At 39.8% G+C, this 19,306-nt stretch overlaps 1 protein-coding gene across 1 annotated transcript in view; it reads left to right on the forward strand.

Moving 5' to 3' along the window:
* Positions 1-19,306, forward strand: part of KIF13A (kinesin family member 13A) — a 302,781-nt gene that overhangs the window by 198,265 nt on the left and 85,210 nt on the right. Inside the window, 5 exon segments of the mRNA XM_006888691.1 lie at positions 2,338-2,430; positions 3,874-4,054; positions 7,766-7,853; positions 11,408-11,542; positions 12,274-12,386. Of these exon segments, the coding sequence (XP_006888753.1) occupies positions 2,338-2,430; positions 3,874-4,054; positions 7,766-7,853; positions 11,408-11,542; positions 12,274-12,386 (610 nt within the window).

Consider the following 19,306-nt stretch of genomic DNA (forward strand, 5'->3'; position numbering starts at 1 on the left):
TTCATGCTTAAAATATTTTAGATACGAAGGCATGAGAAGAAGCCAAACCAAATTTGGATAATGCTTCCACATAGATCCCCTGAAAATGGGGGGGGGGGAAAGTTTAATATAGGAAAGTGAATGGGAAGGGAAAAAAAGGTATTGAATCATAAACGTATGCAGGTGTTTAGCTATAGTTCAGTTGAGTAAATGAAATTGCATATGTTAACGTCTTCATACATAGTATTATACCTCCATGGTAGGTATAGAATACACTTTTTTATAATGATTTGCAAAGTGATTATAAAGTGCAAAGTGATTATATAGTGATTATGCAAAGGCGTTTGACTCTGTGGACCATAACAAACTGTAGCTGACTCTGAGAATAATGGGAATCCCACAACATTTGATTGTGCTAATGCGAAACCTATACTTGAACCAAGAGGCAGTCGTCAGAACAGAGCAAGGAAACACTGCATGGTTCAAAATTGGGAAGGGCATACTCCAGGGATGAGTCCTGTCTCCATACCTTTTCAACCTGTATGTAGAACAGATCATCTGGGAGGCTGGGCTCTATGAGGAGAAATCCGGCATCAAGCTTGGTGGAAGATCTATCAACAATTTGCATTATGCAGATCACACAGCCCTGCTTGCTGAAACTGAGGAGGACCTGAAGCACTTGTTGCAGAGGGTCAAGGACATGGATTGAGGCTTAATGTCAAGAAGAGAAAGATTCTCACCACTGGACCAGTTGTCAGCATCAGGATGGATGGTGAAGAGATTGAGATTGTTCACAGCTTTAGTCGGCTTGGCTCCACAATCAACACTCTTGGCACCAGCAGCCAGGAAATTAAAAGACGTATTGCGATGGGAACGTCTGCTGTTAGGGATCTCTAAAGTACTGAAGAGCAATGGTGTCTCTCTGGAGACTAAGGTGCATCTGATACAGGCCATGGTCTTTGCAGTCACTTGTTATGCATCAGAGAGTTGGACAATGACTAAGGATGATAGAAGGAGAATTGATGCCTTTGAGCTTTGGTGTTGAAGAGTACTGAGGGTACCATGGACTGCTAAGAAAACAAATAGATTCATCCTGGAGAGAGTTAAACCAGGCTGCTCCTTGGAGGCAAGGATTCTGAGGCTTCGTCTGACACACTTTGGTCATGATGTAAGGAGAGACTGGTTCTTGGAGAAGGACATCATGCTTGGGAGGGTGGAGGGCAGGCACAGGAGGGAAAGGCCCTCTAAGAGATGGATTGATTCAGTGACGGGTAATTGGGATGAGTGTGTCGGAGACAATGAGATTGGCACAGGACAGAACAGAATTTAGGGCTGTTGTACATAGAGTTACTATGAGTCGCAAGTGACTCGACGGCACTTAACAACAACATAGTGATTTGAGTGAAAGTTTACAAAGGAGGTTGGTTTTCCACTCAACCATTCATACACATTTTGGTTTAGGTTTTGAACTGAGTAAAAATTTACAATTCATACTGGCTTTCATTTGCTCACTTATATTTTGTTTTGTTTTATGGCATTGAATGCAATACCCATATTGTAATTACACTCTTCCTGCTTCCTTCCTGTAATTCTAATTTCTGCTAATCATGTCTATTCTACTCCTCCCTGCCTATCAGGCTTTACTTTATATGATCTAAAGAGTAAGTGCATCCTTGTTATTACTGGTCACCTTATAAATCTGTGTATTGAATGGCTGAAACTTGAGCCATGGGTGTGAGATTTTGGGTGTGAGATTTTGTTCCAAGCTTGAAGAGTGACCCAGGGCCATGTCTCAGAGGTTCCACCTGTCTCTGTTAGACGTGTAAGCCTGGACTTTTTTGTTTTTCAGTTTTGTTCTATGCTTAGCCCTATCTCGGATCTTCTATTGTAATTCCTTTTGGCGTTGTTAACAGTGGTAGGCCGGCACCATCTAGTTCTTCTGGTCTCAGGATCATGGAAGCTTTGATGGTCCATTAGCCCTCTGGACTAATGATTTAAGTACATCTCGGCTTTTCTTCCTTCTTCTTTGTTCTGTTGGAGGAGAGGGAATAGTATTTTCACTTTAAATGACGGGTGGAATGCTTTTAAAATCCTAGTTACTACATACCAAAATAAGATACGGAACATTACCTTTGTGAAGTATGTTTTGCCTTTTGACCTTGATGTATCCCAAAACTATGATGTATGTAATGCACTTCTTACATATTCTTGCATCAAGAGAATATGTTAATGTATTCAGGAAACTATTAATAAAAATGCTTTTAGAAAAAATTATCTCTTTTTAAAATGTCTTTACCTTTTATTTATTGCTGTTATTGCTATTATTATTATTATTATTATTATATTTTTGTTTTCTAGGGCAAGAAGTGGTTTTCAAGTGCCTTGGGGAAGGAATTCTTGAAAAGGCATTTCAGGGGTATAATGCTTGTATCTTTGCATATGGACAAACAGGTAAGATGTGGCTTCAGTTTTGTGGCCCATTATTATTAAGCGTGTATTTATGAAAACTCAGAAATAGAGAACTCTTGAGAAGAAACAGAAAATGCTTTCAATTAGATAATAAAAATTTACCTTTTTAAAGGCACAACAACTATGGTAATTGGCTAATTCCAGTGTTAATGAGTAAAGCTAATTTCAGGTTATTAAGTGTTATTTTCCTAAATTATAGTTTTCAATTTTATTTAAACTAGAAATAGTAATCACCAGTCTCTCCATATAAATATTGTAGTAAATATTATGGTAATATTGCAGTAAAACTAGAAACTCTTAGTCTCCCTCTATGTTGGAATCTTTCACTAGGCTAGAGCTCAGTGATGATAAATTATGAAATCTAAACTTTGACACAATCAGATGAAACACGTAAGACAAAAATATCAGCGTCTCTACTATTAACACTATTAGCTCCTAGTCTTTCAGCTGTCTGTCGTTAACTTGTAGCCACTTGTCTTTCAGCTGTCTCATAATTTTGTTTGTCTAGTCAATTTTCAACTCATAGTGACCCTATGTGGTGTAGTAGAATTGTACATAAGATTTTTCTAGACTATAATCTTTAGGGGAGCAGGCCACTATCTCTTAAAGACCTAATAGGTCTATTTCCTCTGCCAAACTTTAGTTTGCAGCTAAGGGCTTATTCATTGGACCAAACAGAGCTCCTTACAGAGCTCCTTCTTTTAACTTCATAGAGGTAAAGACATCATCACAGTGTCATCTTATATCACATCACGGGATAACTTACATCACCCACAGTATCTGAGACAAAGTTTCACCATCCTTGCCTTTAAGGAGCACTCTAGCTGTTCTTTTCCCAAGACCTCAACTCAAAGGCACCAATTCTTCTTCTGTCATGCTTATTCATTGTCTAGCTCTCAATTGCAAAGCAGTGGTTGAAAAGACCATGGACTGCATCAGACGCACCTTAATCATCAGACTGACGTAATTTCTCCTCAGTGATTTGGAGAGTAATAATACACTAATTAATGTTATTTAATAATATATGTTGTTGTTATGTACTGTTGAGTCAAAATTGACCCATAACTGACCCTGCAGCAGGTTTTCAGAGGCAATAAATTGCATGGGAAGAGAGTGCCTACCTTTCTCCCATGGAGCTGATCGATTCAAACTGCCTGCCTTGATATTGTATAAGTGGGTGTTTTATTGTACATATGCATAAAAATTCTTTTTAATAGGTAAGAATGCACTCATTCATCTATAAAGAACGTGCTCTGTGAATCTAGCAGTGAGACTCAGATTGGAGACTATAATGGAGCCTGGGTTGGAGGGTCAAAACTGGCCCTTTTCTGCCTAAGCTGACTAATAACAGAAAACTCACACACTTGGAGCAGTATGTTTTGGGTCTTTGTCTACCCCCCCTTCTTTCTCTTTGCTCTTCTCCAGGTTCAGGAAAATCCTTCTCCATGATGGGCAATGCCGAGCAGCTGGGCCTTATTCCACGGCTCTGCTGTGCTTTGTTTCAAAGAATCTCTTTGGAGCAAAATGAATCCCAGACCTTCAAAGTCGAAGTCTCATATATGGAAATTTATAATGAGAAAGTTCGGGATCTTTTAGACCCCAAAGGGTGAGTATTAAGTAAAATTAACTTATATCAGCTTATAATAGATAATTAATTCAACAACTCTTTCCAATCCCAACTTCTGAATTTATTTGAGGGCTTGGTCATTGCTCTGAGTTCAGCTCATTTACTGACAAATCAACAACATCTGAAAGCCATCAGTATACTCCATACGCTTACAGATAATCCTATATTTGTATATAAATTTTCTAACATTTGCTAATTTATAAAGATGCTTTTACTGTTGTTATTATGTTTGGACTTAACGTGCCACTTTGCATATTTTTCCAAGTATTTACATGTATTATTTGAGTTGTTTTCTTTAGACAATTCTCTGAAATAGATTTTGTGTATATAAATTGTGTTAATGAAGAAATACAGGTTCAGGAGGATGATGTCAGTTGCACAGCCTGATAATGAGACAAAACCCAGATCAAATTTTTGTTTGCTACAAAATATTGTGCTATTTCTGCAGATAGAACAGATCTGGTTCTGTCCATCTATACTTGATTAGATGTGTCTGTTTCATTGTTGGACTGTGGTCGAGCAACAAGTTTTATTTGCTGAATTGCATACTTCTGAGAAATTAGTTCAGTAACAGGCCATCAGTTAGGAAGATGGCTTTCACTTCAATTCTGCTGTCATATTAGGGGATCCAAGTTCCTGCAAGGACATTAAATTGATGGACAATGATTCCCACTTTCTTGCTACCACATAGCTTTAATATTCCCTTGCCACGAAATTCTCTATTTGTAAAATCCATTTAGGATGACACACTGTTCCTTCACTTATACTGGAAAGCAGCACCTCTAAATTTGAAGTAAAGGGGTTGAAGAATTCAGGCATCTCAGCACAGGCAAATGCTTTGTGCATGGGATTCATGTGGAAAGCTTTATAAAGATAGACAATTCTGATACCTACCTTAAAAATTCAATAAACCTAAAATGAAACCTAGGCATATGTATTTTTCAAAAATTAGGTAATAAAAAAATAATTTTAAAAAATTGGGTAATAAAAATAAATACATAAAGGAGAAATATTTACATTTTTAAAATTAAAAAGACTAATTTAAAAAATAACATGTATTTGTAGAAACTTTAGAAAATAAAGTATAGAAGAAAAAAAGTTGACCTATACTAAAAAAAAAGTCCTAACCATTGCTATGGAGTCAGTTTCATTCATGTTGCCCCCACATGTATCAAAGTAGAACTGGGCTCTGTAGGGTTTACAGTGGCTGATTTTTCGTAGGTAGATCACCAGGCCTTTCTTTTGAGGTGTCAGAGTGCAAAGTTAACAGCCAAGTGCTTCAACTGTTTATACCACTTCAGAAATCTCAATAATTTTTTTGCTCCTTTTATCTCACTTAGTAATGCCAACCTTGAGTGTTAATTTTAAAGATACTTAATATCTAATGAGGGGGCTCCGGTGGCCCAGTAGTGTGAAGTTGCCACTGTCAACCCTCAGGCATGTAGTTTGCACCCACTATCTGCTCTGTGGGAAAAAGATGGACAGTCTCCTCCCATGTGATTTAAAGCCTCTGAAAATTTGCTGGATGGTCAGCTATGAGTTGATTTTGACCCAGCAGTAAACAGCAATAACAACATCTTATGACATGAAAAAGATAACATATACCATATGATCATATTACAGATAGATTTACCTTTAATCTCAACTATCTTTTTGATAAGTTATTCAAATAGACCTCGAATCAGGTTTTCCATTTAAAAATGGAAAGAGCTTTAAAATCTTCAATAGCAGAACCAATTTTAAATATTAGAAAATAATTATAACACTTGCTATATTGTAATAAGGAAGCTTTGGTGGCCTCATGGTAAGTTCATTGCCAACACACAGCACATTATTTTAATCAAGCAGTTGCTCCATGAGAGAAAGACGGGCAGTCTCCTCCTGTGCAATGTACAGCCTTGAACAACCTGCTGGAGGGTCAGCTATGAGTCAGTTGTAGTATTTTGTTTACAGTTGTTAAGATAGAAGTATAAATTAATACAGACTTGATGCAGTAAATAAAACATTTTAATAGTGTTTATTACATGTTCAAAAATTTTGATATATTCTTTACTGAGACATTGGTTGTTTATAAAATAGCCTTAATAAAAACGTGAAACACAGAACTACATGTGTCCCAGCTTTGGAAGCAGGGATATAAACAGAAACTTGATACAATTGATCAATGCAATACTATTCACAGTAGATAAAAGTAGATAGAACCTAAATGTTAACCAAGAAAGGAAAATGGAAAAAAAAACAACAACAACAAGGCATATGTTGTTGTTGTTATGTGCCGTCAAGTCGCTTGTGACTCATAGTGACCCTATGTACAACAGCCCTAAACTCCGCTCTGTCCTGTGCCAATCGCACTGTCTCTGACACTTCCATCCCAATTATCCCAGTCACTGAATCAATCCACCTCATAGAGGGCCTTCCCCTCCTGCGCTTTCCCTCCACCCTCCCAAGCATGATGTCCCTCTCCAAGGACCGGTCTCTCCTTACAACATGTCCAAAGTGTGTTAGACGGAGCCTCAGAATCCTTGCCTCCAAGGAGCCACCCGGTTTAACCCTTTCCAGGACAAATCTGTTTGTTTTCCTAGCAGTCCATGGTATTCTCAATACTCTTCTCCAGCACCAACAAGGCATATACACAATGAAATATTACTATGCCTTAAAGATAAATTAAGCCCTAGTACGTGCATAAATCCTCAAAACATCATGCTAAGTGAAAAAAAAGTCAGTTACAAAAGAACAATTAATGTATGATCCCGCACTATATATATATGAAATAGAAATGTCTATACATGTCGAGACCAAAGTTTATTAGTGGTTCCCAGGTTGGGAAAGAGAAGAAAAGTGGTGATCACTCTTTTGAGAGCACTGAATTTCTGTTAATAGTGGTGGTAGTTGCATTGTCTATGTCATTGAATTATATATGTAAAAACTGTTGCTTTGCAAATGTTTTTATATATAATTATAAGATTTACATATTTATCATATTATATTAATATTTATCATATTATATGTTGTTGTTGTTGTTGTTGTTAAGTGCTGTTGAGTCATAGACGACTCATAGCAACCCTATGAACAAAAGACTTGGACACTTGTATACCTTTCATCCTTTCTCCAGATTCATAGGGTTTCCAGAGGCAAGCTATTTCGGAAGTGGATGCCACTCCTGCTTCCAAATCATATTGTATACATATATTAAATAACATGTTTTATATATTTCTTAGTTCACACACAATAGAAACAATAGAATAAATAAAACAAAACATATGCACTCTCAAGAACAGAAAACAGTTTTAAGATTAAATTTCTTCCCGCCATATTCTTTACATCACTTCCTCCTCATTCCATTATATGGAGTATTTAAAGTGCTTTCCCCCACCCGCTGTTTCTTTCAAGTTTCTCTACAAAAGCAAGTTTGCCTAACCTAGTATTCTGAAATCCTCCCTATTTAGTTTCAAAATAGAGATAGAGTTTTTTAAATAGTAAGTTTCTTTAAATAGAAATTGGAATATAAGACGTGCCTCATATGGAATGCTGTCTGGCTAATCCATATAAAGAAGTTTTTAGAATATTTCCTGCTCGTTGAAAAAAAAAATGTCTTTTGAAATTGTTATCTTAATTTATTCAAACTTACAAAGAATGAAATGCTTCCAAATTTGGTGTGACTCATTCATTCCCTTTTCTTCCCTCCCAAAGGAGCAGGCAGTCCCTTAAAGTTCGAGAGCATAAAGTTTTGGGACCATATGTAGATGGTTTATCTCAGCTGGCTGTTACTAGCTTTGAGGTAAGTGTCTTTAGAAAAAAACAACTGACAAGAAAATCAAAGAGTGTCATGGATATTTGATATATTTGTATGTTAATGCTTTATAGCATTTTGCTACCAAAAACCAAGGATCAACTTGAGGGGCTTAGTTAAGGTTCTGACACCTGGGCAGCCTTGAAATTGGGCCTTCCTTCCCAGTTCAAGCACTCCTGGGCTATCTTTAAGTTGTTCCTACCCCTTCTGGTTTAAGATGAATAGATATCGTTGGCTGCCTTGGGTGGTTGGCTTTCAAGTTTAGCTTTCTGCCTTCTCTTCCTACCACTCCTCACTGGACCTCTGGGTGTCTGTCATGTTTGGAGAAGGATGTGGGGTTCAAAAAAAGGTTCAAAAAGTGGCACTCTGGGCTGTGCCATACCTTAGCTGTGCCTTTGACCAAAACATACTGAACAAGGAGCAAAGTCTTCTAATCACATTCTTCAAGCTTCTCTGTTTTGAAAGATTTTCAGTGTGGTCCAACGTTTAAAGTCTGCTGCCTCTTTTCACTAACACCACTCTGTTGAGACTATTCTTCCTGAGGTTGCCAAGCAATGTCTTTATAGACAAATCTGGTATTTAAACAGTATTTCACTCCACCCCTTCTTTGACAGCATCTCCCACATCATTACTTTCAGTCTTCTGGTTCTGCTTTCCTGAATCATTCCTTTCCCCGCTGACTCATTCATATTCCTTTGCAACCTACTTAACTGTTAAGCTCTATGTTATGCTCTTATTTCTCTAGTCCCTTTTTTGGAAATCTTCTATTGTGAACTACTATCTCTGTTGCTGAAGAATGTAAATGGGCAAATGGTCGTACTTGTGTTACCTTTGTTGCCTGTTGTATCATACACTCAATGTGACTGAAGTTAATTAGCAAAGTAACTCTTTCATAACCATTAAAATGAACATGTGCTTAGAATTTCTCAGATCAGAAATATGCAGCCATCTCTTAAAATTTTCAAACTCTGAAATGAATGGAAATTTGTAAGACATAAAAATTCTAGGTCAAACAGTGCATCTGTAGAATTAGTGAACACTTTGCTAAAGAGCTCTAATGTTAATTCACTTTTTCATTTAGTGAGGAAAATTTATATTTAGAATTACCCATCTGGACTTAGTTTTTGTTGTTATATGTCATTGAGTCACCTTCAATTCATAGCAACTCTGTATAAAACTGCTCTGAACTCTATCTTGAGCCAATTTTGTTGTCTCTGACACACCTACCCCTAATACCCCAGTCACTGAGTCAATTCATCTCATCCAGAGTCTTACTCTCTTGTGCTGTCCTTCCATGCTCCCAAGCATAACATCCCTCTCTAAGGACTGGTCCCTCCTGACAACATATCCAAAGTATATCAGACAGAACATCAAAATCCTTGCCTCCAGCAAACAACCTGGTTTCACCCTCTCCAGGACAAACCTGTTTATTGGTAGCAGTATATATTCAATAGTCTTCTCCCGCACCACAACTCAAAGGCATCAGTTCTTCTTCTATCATCCTTAGTCATTGCCCAGCTCTCTGATGCATCGGAAGTAATTGTGAAGACTATGGCCTGGATTAGGTGCACCTTAGTTTCCAGACTGACATCATTGCTCTTCAATATTCTGGAGAGGTCCCTGACAGCAGACTTTCCCAGTGTACTTCATCTTTTGATTTCCTGGCTGCTGGTGCCAAGAATGTTGATTTTGGAGCCAAGCAAGCTGAAGCTGTTAACAGTCTCAGTCTCTTAACTGTTTATCATGATGCAGCCAATTGGCCCAGCAGTGAGAATATTTTCTTAATGTTGCTTTCAGTCCACATCAATCAATTTAAAAAAAAAAAAAAACCAACCCCCCCCCAAAAAAAAACCAAACAAACCTATGTACAACAGAGAGGACTCAGTTTAGATGATCCCAATTTTGTTTGGAAAATCCAAAGTATCATAGTCAAGAGCAAGTCAAATACAGACCTTCTTCTCTCTGTCAGGCTTAATCAGGGTGTTGACCTTGGCCACATCAATGTCTAAGAGCTTCTTTACAGCTTGTTTGATTTGGTGCTTATTGGCCTTGACATCCACAGTGAACACAAGTATGTTGTTATCTTCTATCTTCTTCATGGTTGACTCTGCAGTCGGGAAACTTGATGATGGCATAGTGTTAAGTTTGCTTCTCCTGGGGGTGCTCTTCCGGGAATATTTGGGCTGCCTTTAGAGTCACAGCTTCTTAGGCCACTAGAAGGTGGGTGACATGCAGATCTCTTTTTTTTTTTGTGACAGGATGCCATCCATGACTATCTTCTTGGCCTTTAACACCTTTGCTTTTTACTTCATTTTTGCCAGGGGCTTCCTTCTTTGCTTTTGGTGCCATCTTTGTGGAAAAGTGTTAACTCACTTTTGTTGGGTTCTGTGACTATCTTATCCAGCCACAAATTAGTAAGAACCAGGTAGCTTGGGATCTGTATCCCAGTGCTGCTTGTTGCTAGATGTGGGAAAAGTAATTTAGCCTCCTTGCACTTTAGCACCTTTGTGTATAAAATCACAAAGATATCTCTTTCATAAAAATCCGGTCATCAGACATTTCTTGGGAACTTATAAGAAGCAAGCATTTTAGGAGTAAATATGTGCAGAAATTAAGAAGAAGCAGATAGCAAGACAGGCGGATAAGTCAAGATAGTCACAATTACTATTTTTTAAATATTAGTTACATGTTTAAATTTTATTTTGCCAACTTATCCATTTTCACTCACTTCCCTTCCCTGTTAATAAAGGTTAAAATTAAATCAGGCTTCTGTTTCAAGTATCTGTAGTACTCAATAAATTGTTTTTGTTGTATACTGCCAAATTGGAACCAACCCATAGCTGACCCTCCACTGGGTTTTCAGAGGCAGTAAATCACACATACGGAGATTGCCAGTCTTTTTCCTATGGAGTAGCTGGTGAATTCAAACCACATTCCTTTGGGTTACTAGTGCAGCTCTTTACCACTTCTCTTGTTGTAGTTGCATACTGTTGAGTCAAAACCGACTCTGAATCGCAAAGGAGGAGATTACCCATCTTTCCCCAGCACAGCAGCTGGTGAAGTCTAACCTCATGAGGCCTTTAGATTGCAGCTAAACTTGCAATGGAGAAAATAAAGACGTAGCAGAGAAGGAGCTCTGTTGACAGTGTGGTGTGTCCTTGACTTCTTTGTGCAAAGTTGACACTTTGAACCCACCAACCATTCCGTGGGAGAAAAGACCTTGTAATCTGCTCTTGAAAAGATTACAGCCTATGAACCTTACAGGAAATTCTCTGTCCTATATAGTTGCTGTGAGTCAGAATTGACTCAAATAAACAAACACTATCAACAACAGAAAAAGAGTACAATAGTATGGACAGGAGGTAAGATCAAAGAGAGGGAGGTGGTAGACCAAATCATGCTTGATGGAGGAAAGGCAAGGAGACTTTTCTGGAAGGTTGGTGAGGGCATCAAGCGAGATCTTAATTCATAGCCATATGGGAAATCAGTACAATATTCTCATTTTTTTACTCCCATGTGCTTTCCTTATGTCTTGCCTCTAGGATATTGAGTCATTGATGTCCGAAGGAAATAAGTCTCGAACGGTAGCAGCAACCAACATGAACGAAGAAAGTAGCCGCTCCCACGCCGTGTTCAACATCATCATCACGCAGACGCTTTATGACCTGCAGTCTGGGGTGAGGGATCAGGCAGAACTTTCAGGAACAGTGAAGGGACTCTAAATGTCTTAGTGGGTGAAGGAGTTCACGTATATATATTGTGTTTCATAAAATCAACCACTATATATCTGTGCCTACTATTACCCTGTGTTTTCAGATTGACATTGGATCTTGCCTAATTCCTTTTCCACCTTCCTCCACCCCCAAACTCAGCCTTCTTCCTTTCCATATAACTTTCAAAGAAAATTGTATTCTTATGTAAACTCCCTAAAGAACATACTGATGACAGCTTCTATTGTGTATTTTTTCAGACTGAATTTCCCCTTGAAACAACTTAATCTACCTTACAGTAGTTGAAGGATGTTACATCAGACACTATATCCTTTAGCCGAAAGGACACTATTCCCAAAGAAGTGGAATTTCACTTACATATGCAGGAATTCACATGTCCTTCCATTTCCTCACAGACACTTAGTACCTCCAGCTTTCTGGTTATACACTGGAAAGCTGAACATACTTGTCACCAGCTGTAATACAGAATGCAAGCTTCCGTGCTAATTTAAACTTTGGCTATGAAAAGTATCCCCCATACAAATAACCTCAATGACAGTTTAAAATCTTACGGAGAGTACTGCCTTGTTGGAATGGTACTCCCACTGGTGTCTTTGTTGTCGTGTTGACATGGGTGCAGCAGTCTGTGTGGTTTTCACATTGATGTGTATCTTCTCTCTCTTGTTTTCTACACCTAGAACTCAGGCGAGAAAGTCAGTAAAGTCAGCCTGGTAGACCTGGCAGGCAGCGAGAGAGTATCTAAAACGGGAGCCGCAGGAGAGCGACTGAAAGAAGGCAGCAACATTAACAAGTAAGGGGACCCTATGAGCACGTCCTCGGGATCGCGGGGTTAAACTGGGGTACATCCTGCTGGTTACACATCCTGGGAGATTTCTTCACATGGGGCTGATGTTGAGTACCTGAGCTGGCATCTGCTAAGATGTGTGCTGAGATCCAAGTTACATGAGGTGTATGTGGGGAAAGCCATGTGGTCCAGCTCTGCTCTGCTCTGCTCAGAGATTGTATTCATACATAGATGTATCATTATTTATAATGATGGTAAATGTACATCACAATTTCATAAATCAATTCATATCTTAAATGAGCTAGTAAACTCAAAACTAGAAATTACTCCTAGCAGACCCTCCAGCAGGTTTTCTGAGGGTCTAAATCACACGGTCTAAAAAACACGGGAGGTGTTTGCCCATTCTTATCCAGCAGAGCCACCAGTGAACTGCCAGAGAGGCACTGCCTTTGGGTCAGCATAGCAGCTCCCTATGAAATATGCCAGAACTAGGAGAGTCTGTTGTGAAAAGAAAAGCTACTTCGAATCCCTTTATGATGTTAACACTTTTCAAATGTCAGTAGTTTTTTTAAAAAAAAACAAACAAACAAGCAGTTACTGAATAACTGCCATGCTGAAATCTTACTATTTACCTTTACTTCCCACTGTGTGTACAGTGATGCAATACAGGCTTATGTATTGGTTCCCAAGGGCTGCCAAAACTAAGTGGGTGGGTGAAAATTACTCTCTCACAGTTTTGGAGGCTAGAAATCCAAAATGTGGCTGAGCCGTGCTTCCTCCTAGGTCTCTGCAGCGAAATCTTGCTTTGTCTCTTCTAGCCAGCCCAGACATTCCTCGGCTTATAAATGCATCTTCAAATGACCGTCTTCCCTCTGCATTCCCTTGTCTGGTGTATGACTCCATTCCTACAGGATTAGTAATCACCCTGCTCCAGTTTGACCTTATGTTAACTGATAACAACTTCAAAGACCCTATTTCCAAACAGGATCACATTGAAAGTTACTAGAAGTTAGAATACTAATATATCTTTTTCAGGAACACAAAGCTGACAGAGAGCAGAGATGAAGGTTGTATAGGGGTTTGCTGGTTAACAAAGGAGATAGAAACTTTGCATGCAGATAAGGCAGATGAGGCCCAGACAAACCCAAGATTTGTTATTTTAAGTGACGTCCTAACCCAGGAAAGGAGCCCTTGTGTCTCTGCCGGTAAATTCTTGGCTGATTGCCAAAAAGTTGCTGGTTCAAACTTACCTGGCTACTCTGTGGGGAAAAGACCTGGTAATTTGCTTCTGTGAGGATTACAGCCTAGAAAACCCATAGTTTTACTCTGTCACATGGAGTCACTGTGAATTCAAGTCAACTCAACAGTACTCAGTAGCAGCAGTGACACAGGACAGCCAGGGAATGTGTTCAAGAGCGGAGATAAATCCATCACATGTTGATGAATCAGGGGACGTGCATGCACCTGAAAATTAAGAGGAAATCTGTTTGCTTTCCAGTATGAAAGGGAGAGGTTTGTATTTGAGAGTGTGCATTCAAGCCAGACCACCTTGGCACCGTGGTTTCTTCCTAACTCTTTCACTTACCATAGATACACACACACACACACACACACACACACAAATATGCACATATACATCCATAGTATATACATGGGGAGCTCTGGCCTAGTGGTGAGAAGTCGCTCTGCAATCCCAACGACACTTGATTCAAATTTACCAGCTGCTTCTCTGGAGAAAGAAGTCTAATCTCCTCCTGTGTGATTAACTGCCTCTGAAAACCCACTGGAGGGTGGAAAACAATATATTCAAACTTTGTAAGTAAATCAGAGTGATATAAAATAAACAAAACTAATGTACATAGGGTCGCTATGAGTCGCAGGCAACTCAACGGCACATAACAACAACAACAACAACAACAACAACCCACTGGAGGGTCAGCTATGGGTCAGTTCCCACTCAGCAGTACAGCAGCACAACAGTGTGTGTGTGTGTGTGTGTGTGTGTGTGTGTGTATCACCATCCCCCATCCCAATATAATGGGAGCTCTAGTGGCTTAGTCCACAGGGAATTGTGCTGCTGACCCAAAGTCTGTGCCTTTCTGGTAGTTTAGATCCACCAGGCAACTCCATGAGAGGAAGATGAGCATTATACGTGTATGTATCTTCCCATCTGTAAAAAGAAAAACATAATGTGACTCATAACAACCCAACAGTTCTGAACCCTACCCTGTCTTAAGCCAGTTTCATTGTCTATGGCACACCAACCCCCTTTACCCCAGTCACTGTCAGTTCATCTCATCCAGGGTCTCCCTCTCTTGTTCTGTCCCTCCCCATTTCCAAGCATGATATCCTTCTCTAAGGACTGGTCCCTCATGGCAACATGCCCAAAGTATTTCAGACAGAGTTTTAAAAACCTTGGCTTCAAGGAACAGCCTGGTTTCATCCTCTCCAGGACAAAGCTGCGTGTTCCCTTAGCAGTCCATGGTATGTTCAAAACTCTTCTCCAACACCACAGCCCAAAGGCATTGATTCTTTTTCTGTCATCTTAATCATTGTCCAGCTCTCTTATGCCCTATCCCCGGATAAATAATCATTATCGTAGCTTTCATTTCCAAGTTCAGCAGAAAGTAGTTTAGTCTGTCCTTGTAATCTTTTTTGGTGGAGCTGGAATAACTTGGGATTTAGTTTACAACAGAATGTCTCAAAAGGAAATATACTCAGAAGCATATTTGTGCAGGCTGCATTTTTAAGTGATGTCAGCACATTATGGTTTTAGCAGACAGTGGTTTAAATTTAGAAATCAAGTAGAGAGCCCCCCCGCCCCATCAGATGGACGCATAGCCGCACTCCCAGAGAGAAACACTGCCGCTTTAGGAAATTAATCTTTCAGTCATCCTGTCTCCTGCTCAAATCACAAAGGATTTTGCTGTTATTTCATGACAAGGCAGTACAAGATCCCAGACGAGCACTGTAGTTCTGTGTTCTGAAATGAGCTCAGAAACAAGAATGGCAAAGCAGGGCTGAGATGGCAGGGAGCAGGGACCTAAAAAGGATTACTACCCTCTTAGTGGTTCACTTGCTTCTGCAGAGCTGTGCCCACATTTTGCCTACCACCTGAGCTTGTGAGAAAGCACTGGGATTACTGTGCTGTGACTGTGGGTTTTTAGAGTATATGTATGTGCCTTCCTTGATACACAGTGATCGCTGGCTTAACCAAGTGCTGTTCTAAATCCTCTGTGTGGTGGTGTTCATCTGATCCTCATGTCACTCTTGTGACATAAGTCTGTTACCCCTATTTTACAGATGAGGAAACCAAGGCAGAGAATGATTATTTAATCTATTCAGGGGCACACAGCTCTGTGTATCTTTAGATGCTGACAGTCTCACTCCACAGCCCAGACTCAGCTGTAAGGCTCTGCTTAGGATGAGCTTGTGTTCTGTTTGCCTAGAAGAGTCCTGGTTATACTTTTCTTCCACGGTACTCTCTATCACACACAAACACATGCACATAAAACTTGCATAAAAAATTTCTGCATGATTTGCAAAACCTGTATAATACGCATGCTATCTGTATAAAGTCAAGATAACTATTAAAACAAGAGGGAACTCTTCTGGCTTAGTAGGGAAGGAACTGTACTGCCAATCCAAAGACAAGCAGTTTGATTCCACCAGGTGCCCCAAAGGACAAAGATGGCCAGTTTCCTCCCATGCAATTTACCTCTGAAAACTCACTAGAGGACTAATTGTGAGTCAGTTCATCTCAATGGCTATGAGTTCAGTTTTGTCTGTTAAGAGAAGAACCGATGCCTTTGAATTATGGTGTTGGCAGAGTATTGAATATCCCATGAACTGCCAAAAGCACAAACAAGTCTGTCATGGAGGAAGTGTAACCTTAGAGGCTTAGAAGGTAAAACTTCATCTCACATACTCAGGGCATGTTTTAAGAAGCCAGTCCTTGGAGAAAAACGTCATGCTGGGATAGGTAGAAGGTCAGTGAAAGAAGCGATGTCAATGAAATACTGACACAGTGATTGTAGCAATGGGCTCCAATATGGTAGAGATGTTAAGGACGATGCAGGAGAGGGCGAAGTTCTGATCTTCTGTCTTGTTCTGTTGTTCATAGGGTTACTATGAATTGTAGTGGCCTCTGGCACCTAGCAACAACAAAATTAAAAGTGTCCTTTACATTTTCTAACGTGTCCTCATATGGACACAAATTATGTAGTGCCCTTGAGAGGACAGCGCTAAGATCACATGCTTCTATTCCAAAGTGGCTTGTTGAATTGATCGGAGTTCTCTCCACATAAACTGTCTTTCCTTGTTTGTATGCTGTTTCACAAATGGATATGTCTATCACAATTAGAAGATAAAAATTTTTTATTCACTGCTCTCTATCATTTTCAAAGTGCATTCATGTGGCATTACTTCATTTGATGGGTTTAACAGGTATTTTTAATCTTCATTTAAAAGTGAAGAAATGCATACATGAATACATGCAAAATATAATAAAGAAAAGCCCAGTAAACATTCATTGCGTTTCTGGCACAGCATCAAATGCAGACATTATTTAGATATTGAGTTGAGCAGAATAATGAACACTCCATTCCTAAAAGTTGCCCTTTTTGCTTCTCAAAAGCTCTGACTGTGCACCTTATAAGCTAGAGGGCATTTGCAGGCATGATTAAGTTAATGGTTTTGAAATGGAGCGATTATCCAGACAAACCCAATGTTATGACAGGTGTAAGTGGTTGGGAGCCAATGTCCAAGTGTGTACGTGATGCTGTGTGAGAAAGACATGACCAACCACTGCTAGATGGAAAGGTAAAAGAATGAAAGGTAGAAGAAGAGCCAAGGAATGCAGGTGGCTTGTAGACGCTGAGGTGTGCAGTGGAGTGAAGGTGGAAACAGGAACTTTTCTGGAGCTTTGGGAAAGAACATAGCCTTGCTGACATCTTGATTTTATTTCAATGAAACCCATTCTGGACTTCTGGCCTTCACAACTATAAAATCTTAAAATTTTAGTGTTTAATTTCTTGCAACATAATTTCTCCCCTTTTGCAGAAGACAAAGTTTAGGTCAGCAGTATGTCACTTCATTTTAAAAAGTGAATGGAAGGAGGATTTTCTTGGCCAGAGGAGCTCAGGAAGTGCTACATAACCCAGCTCATAGTTAAGCATGGAACTTCTGACATCACACGCTTACTGTGCCATGCATGTTTGCCGTTCGGTCCTGTGTCTTCTCAAGCTCCCTGGCTGGGAGGAGTTGCAGCTGGCAACAAGCCCAGTCCTGTGATCTTGTCGTTGCTGTTAGTTGCCATCCCGTTGACAGCCTTCCATGCAGTACAACATGATCTGCCCAGTCCTGCTCTGTTGTCGCTGTCCTTGGTAGGCTCAAGCTTACTGTTGCAGCCACCAAGTATTTAAAGTGTTTCCCACTCTAGAGGCTCATCTTCCAGCACTCTGTCAGACCATGCTCTATTGTGATCCATTGAGCTCTCACTGGTTGATTTGCACAAGTGGATTTCTAGGCCTTTCTTCCTAGTCTTTCATTATCTGGAAGTGCCACTGAAACCCGTCTACCCTGAGGGACCCTCCCCGTATTTGAAATACCATTGGGATAGCTTTCAGCATCACAGCCACACACAAGCCACCATAGTACAGCAAGCTGATGATAGGCGGCAAGGGCTCTGTATAAGTGAGTGTTAATAAAGAAAAACCAAATACTAAATTGAAAGGCTGCACAGTAATTGCACACATGACTTTCTAAGCCTTAAAATCAGTATTTGTAGGCCCACTTGAGGGCTAAAACTAGCGAGATCTCTGACATGTTTCTTAGGCTTCCTCTTGGCCTCCATTTTTGGGCTTTTTTAGATGAAGCATTAATAATCCTCTTAAGTGGACCTGTCAGGGACTTCACACAGACATTAGTGTCTGCTTAATGGCCTATGGATTTAGGACCTTCATCTCCCCTTAAGCTCTTAAGAGCTTTAAAATGCACGTTATTCCTTTGATTTGAGGCACCCAGCACTGTGTGGCTGCCCCATGGCTGTGGTATGTTCCAGGTTTGGAAGGTACCAGTCGCCTGTAGGCCCCTTCACGGGGATATGTACAAACACGTATGACTCCACCTGACTATTATTATTCATGGTGAAAGGAGGCAACTCTTCCTTCTTCTCTAGGAAGTCATGTAAAAACATGAAGCTCTCTCTCCAACACCCCAGGACATCGCTGAATAGTGAGAAGAGTTTCATTCTCAAAACAGTGGTCACTCATTAAGTGAAAGCCATTTTTATCTAGTATCAATCCTGATCTCATTTCTGTTTGCATTGTTGTCCTACAAGATAATAAAATATCCACCAACATCTCTAAACAGTGGGTTCTTTTGAATACTTGCTCTAGGAGCAACCTCTATGACTCTTAAGATGCTGTCTGTAATTTATGTTATAATAATACAATTCAGAAGTGTAACGCTTCTTTGATTCGTATGACTCATTGTTCCTTGTTTGCCTCTGAAGAACTTTCTGACTCATTTCCTTGCCCAAGTCTCTTTTAAAATGGTTCGGCTTGAATTATCAAACACAGATTTCTGTCTTCCCTTACTCATTGCTCTCCTCTCCTCACTGAAGTAGAACTGACTCATAGGTGACCCTCCAGTGGGTTTCTGAGGCTGTAATCCTACCTTATCCCACAGGGCTGCCGGTGTATTTTAATTGTCAGAGAGAGGCACAACTTTTGGTGAACAGCATGACTCTCTCCTGACTGTGGCATCTGAGCTCCCTCTAGAGAAAACAAAAATTACCTGCTCTGTTTATTACTCAAGGCTCAGAATCCTTGTTAATGTGCAAGTTGTAAATCAGGATCCAAATGTAAAAAACCTAATCTGGACAGAGTACTGGAAAGCATCGATGTCAGTCTAGAGACTAAGGT

This window comes from Elephantulus edwardii, unplaced genomic scaffold, assembly GCF_000299155.1.
Source record: "Elephantulus edwardii isolate Elephantulus edwardi_28Jun2011 unplaced genomic scaffold, EleEdw1.0 scaffold00070, whole genome shotgun sequence".
Lineage (NCBI taxonomy): Eukaryota > Metazoa > Chordata > Mammalia > Macroscelidea > Macroscelididae > Elephantulus > Elephantulus edwardii.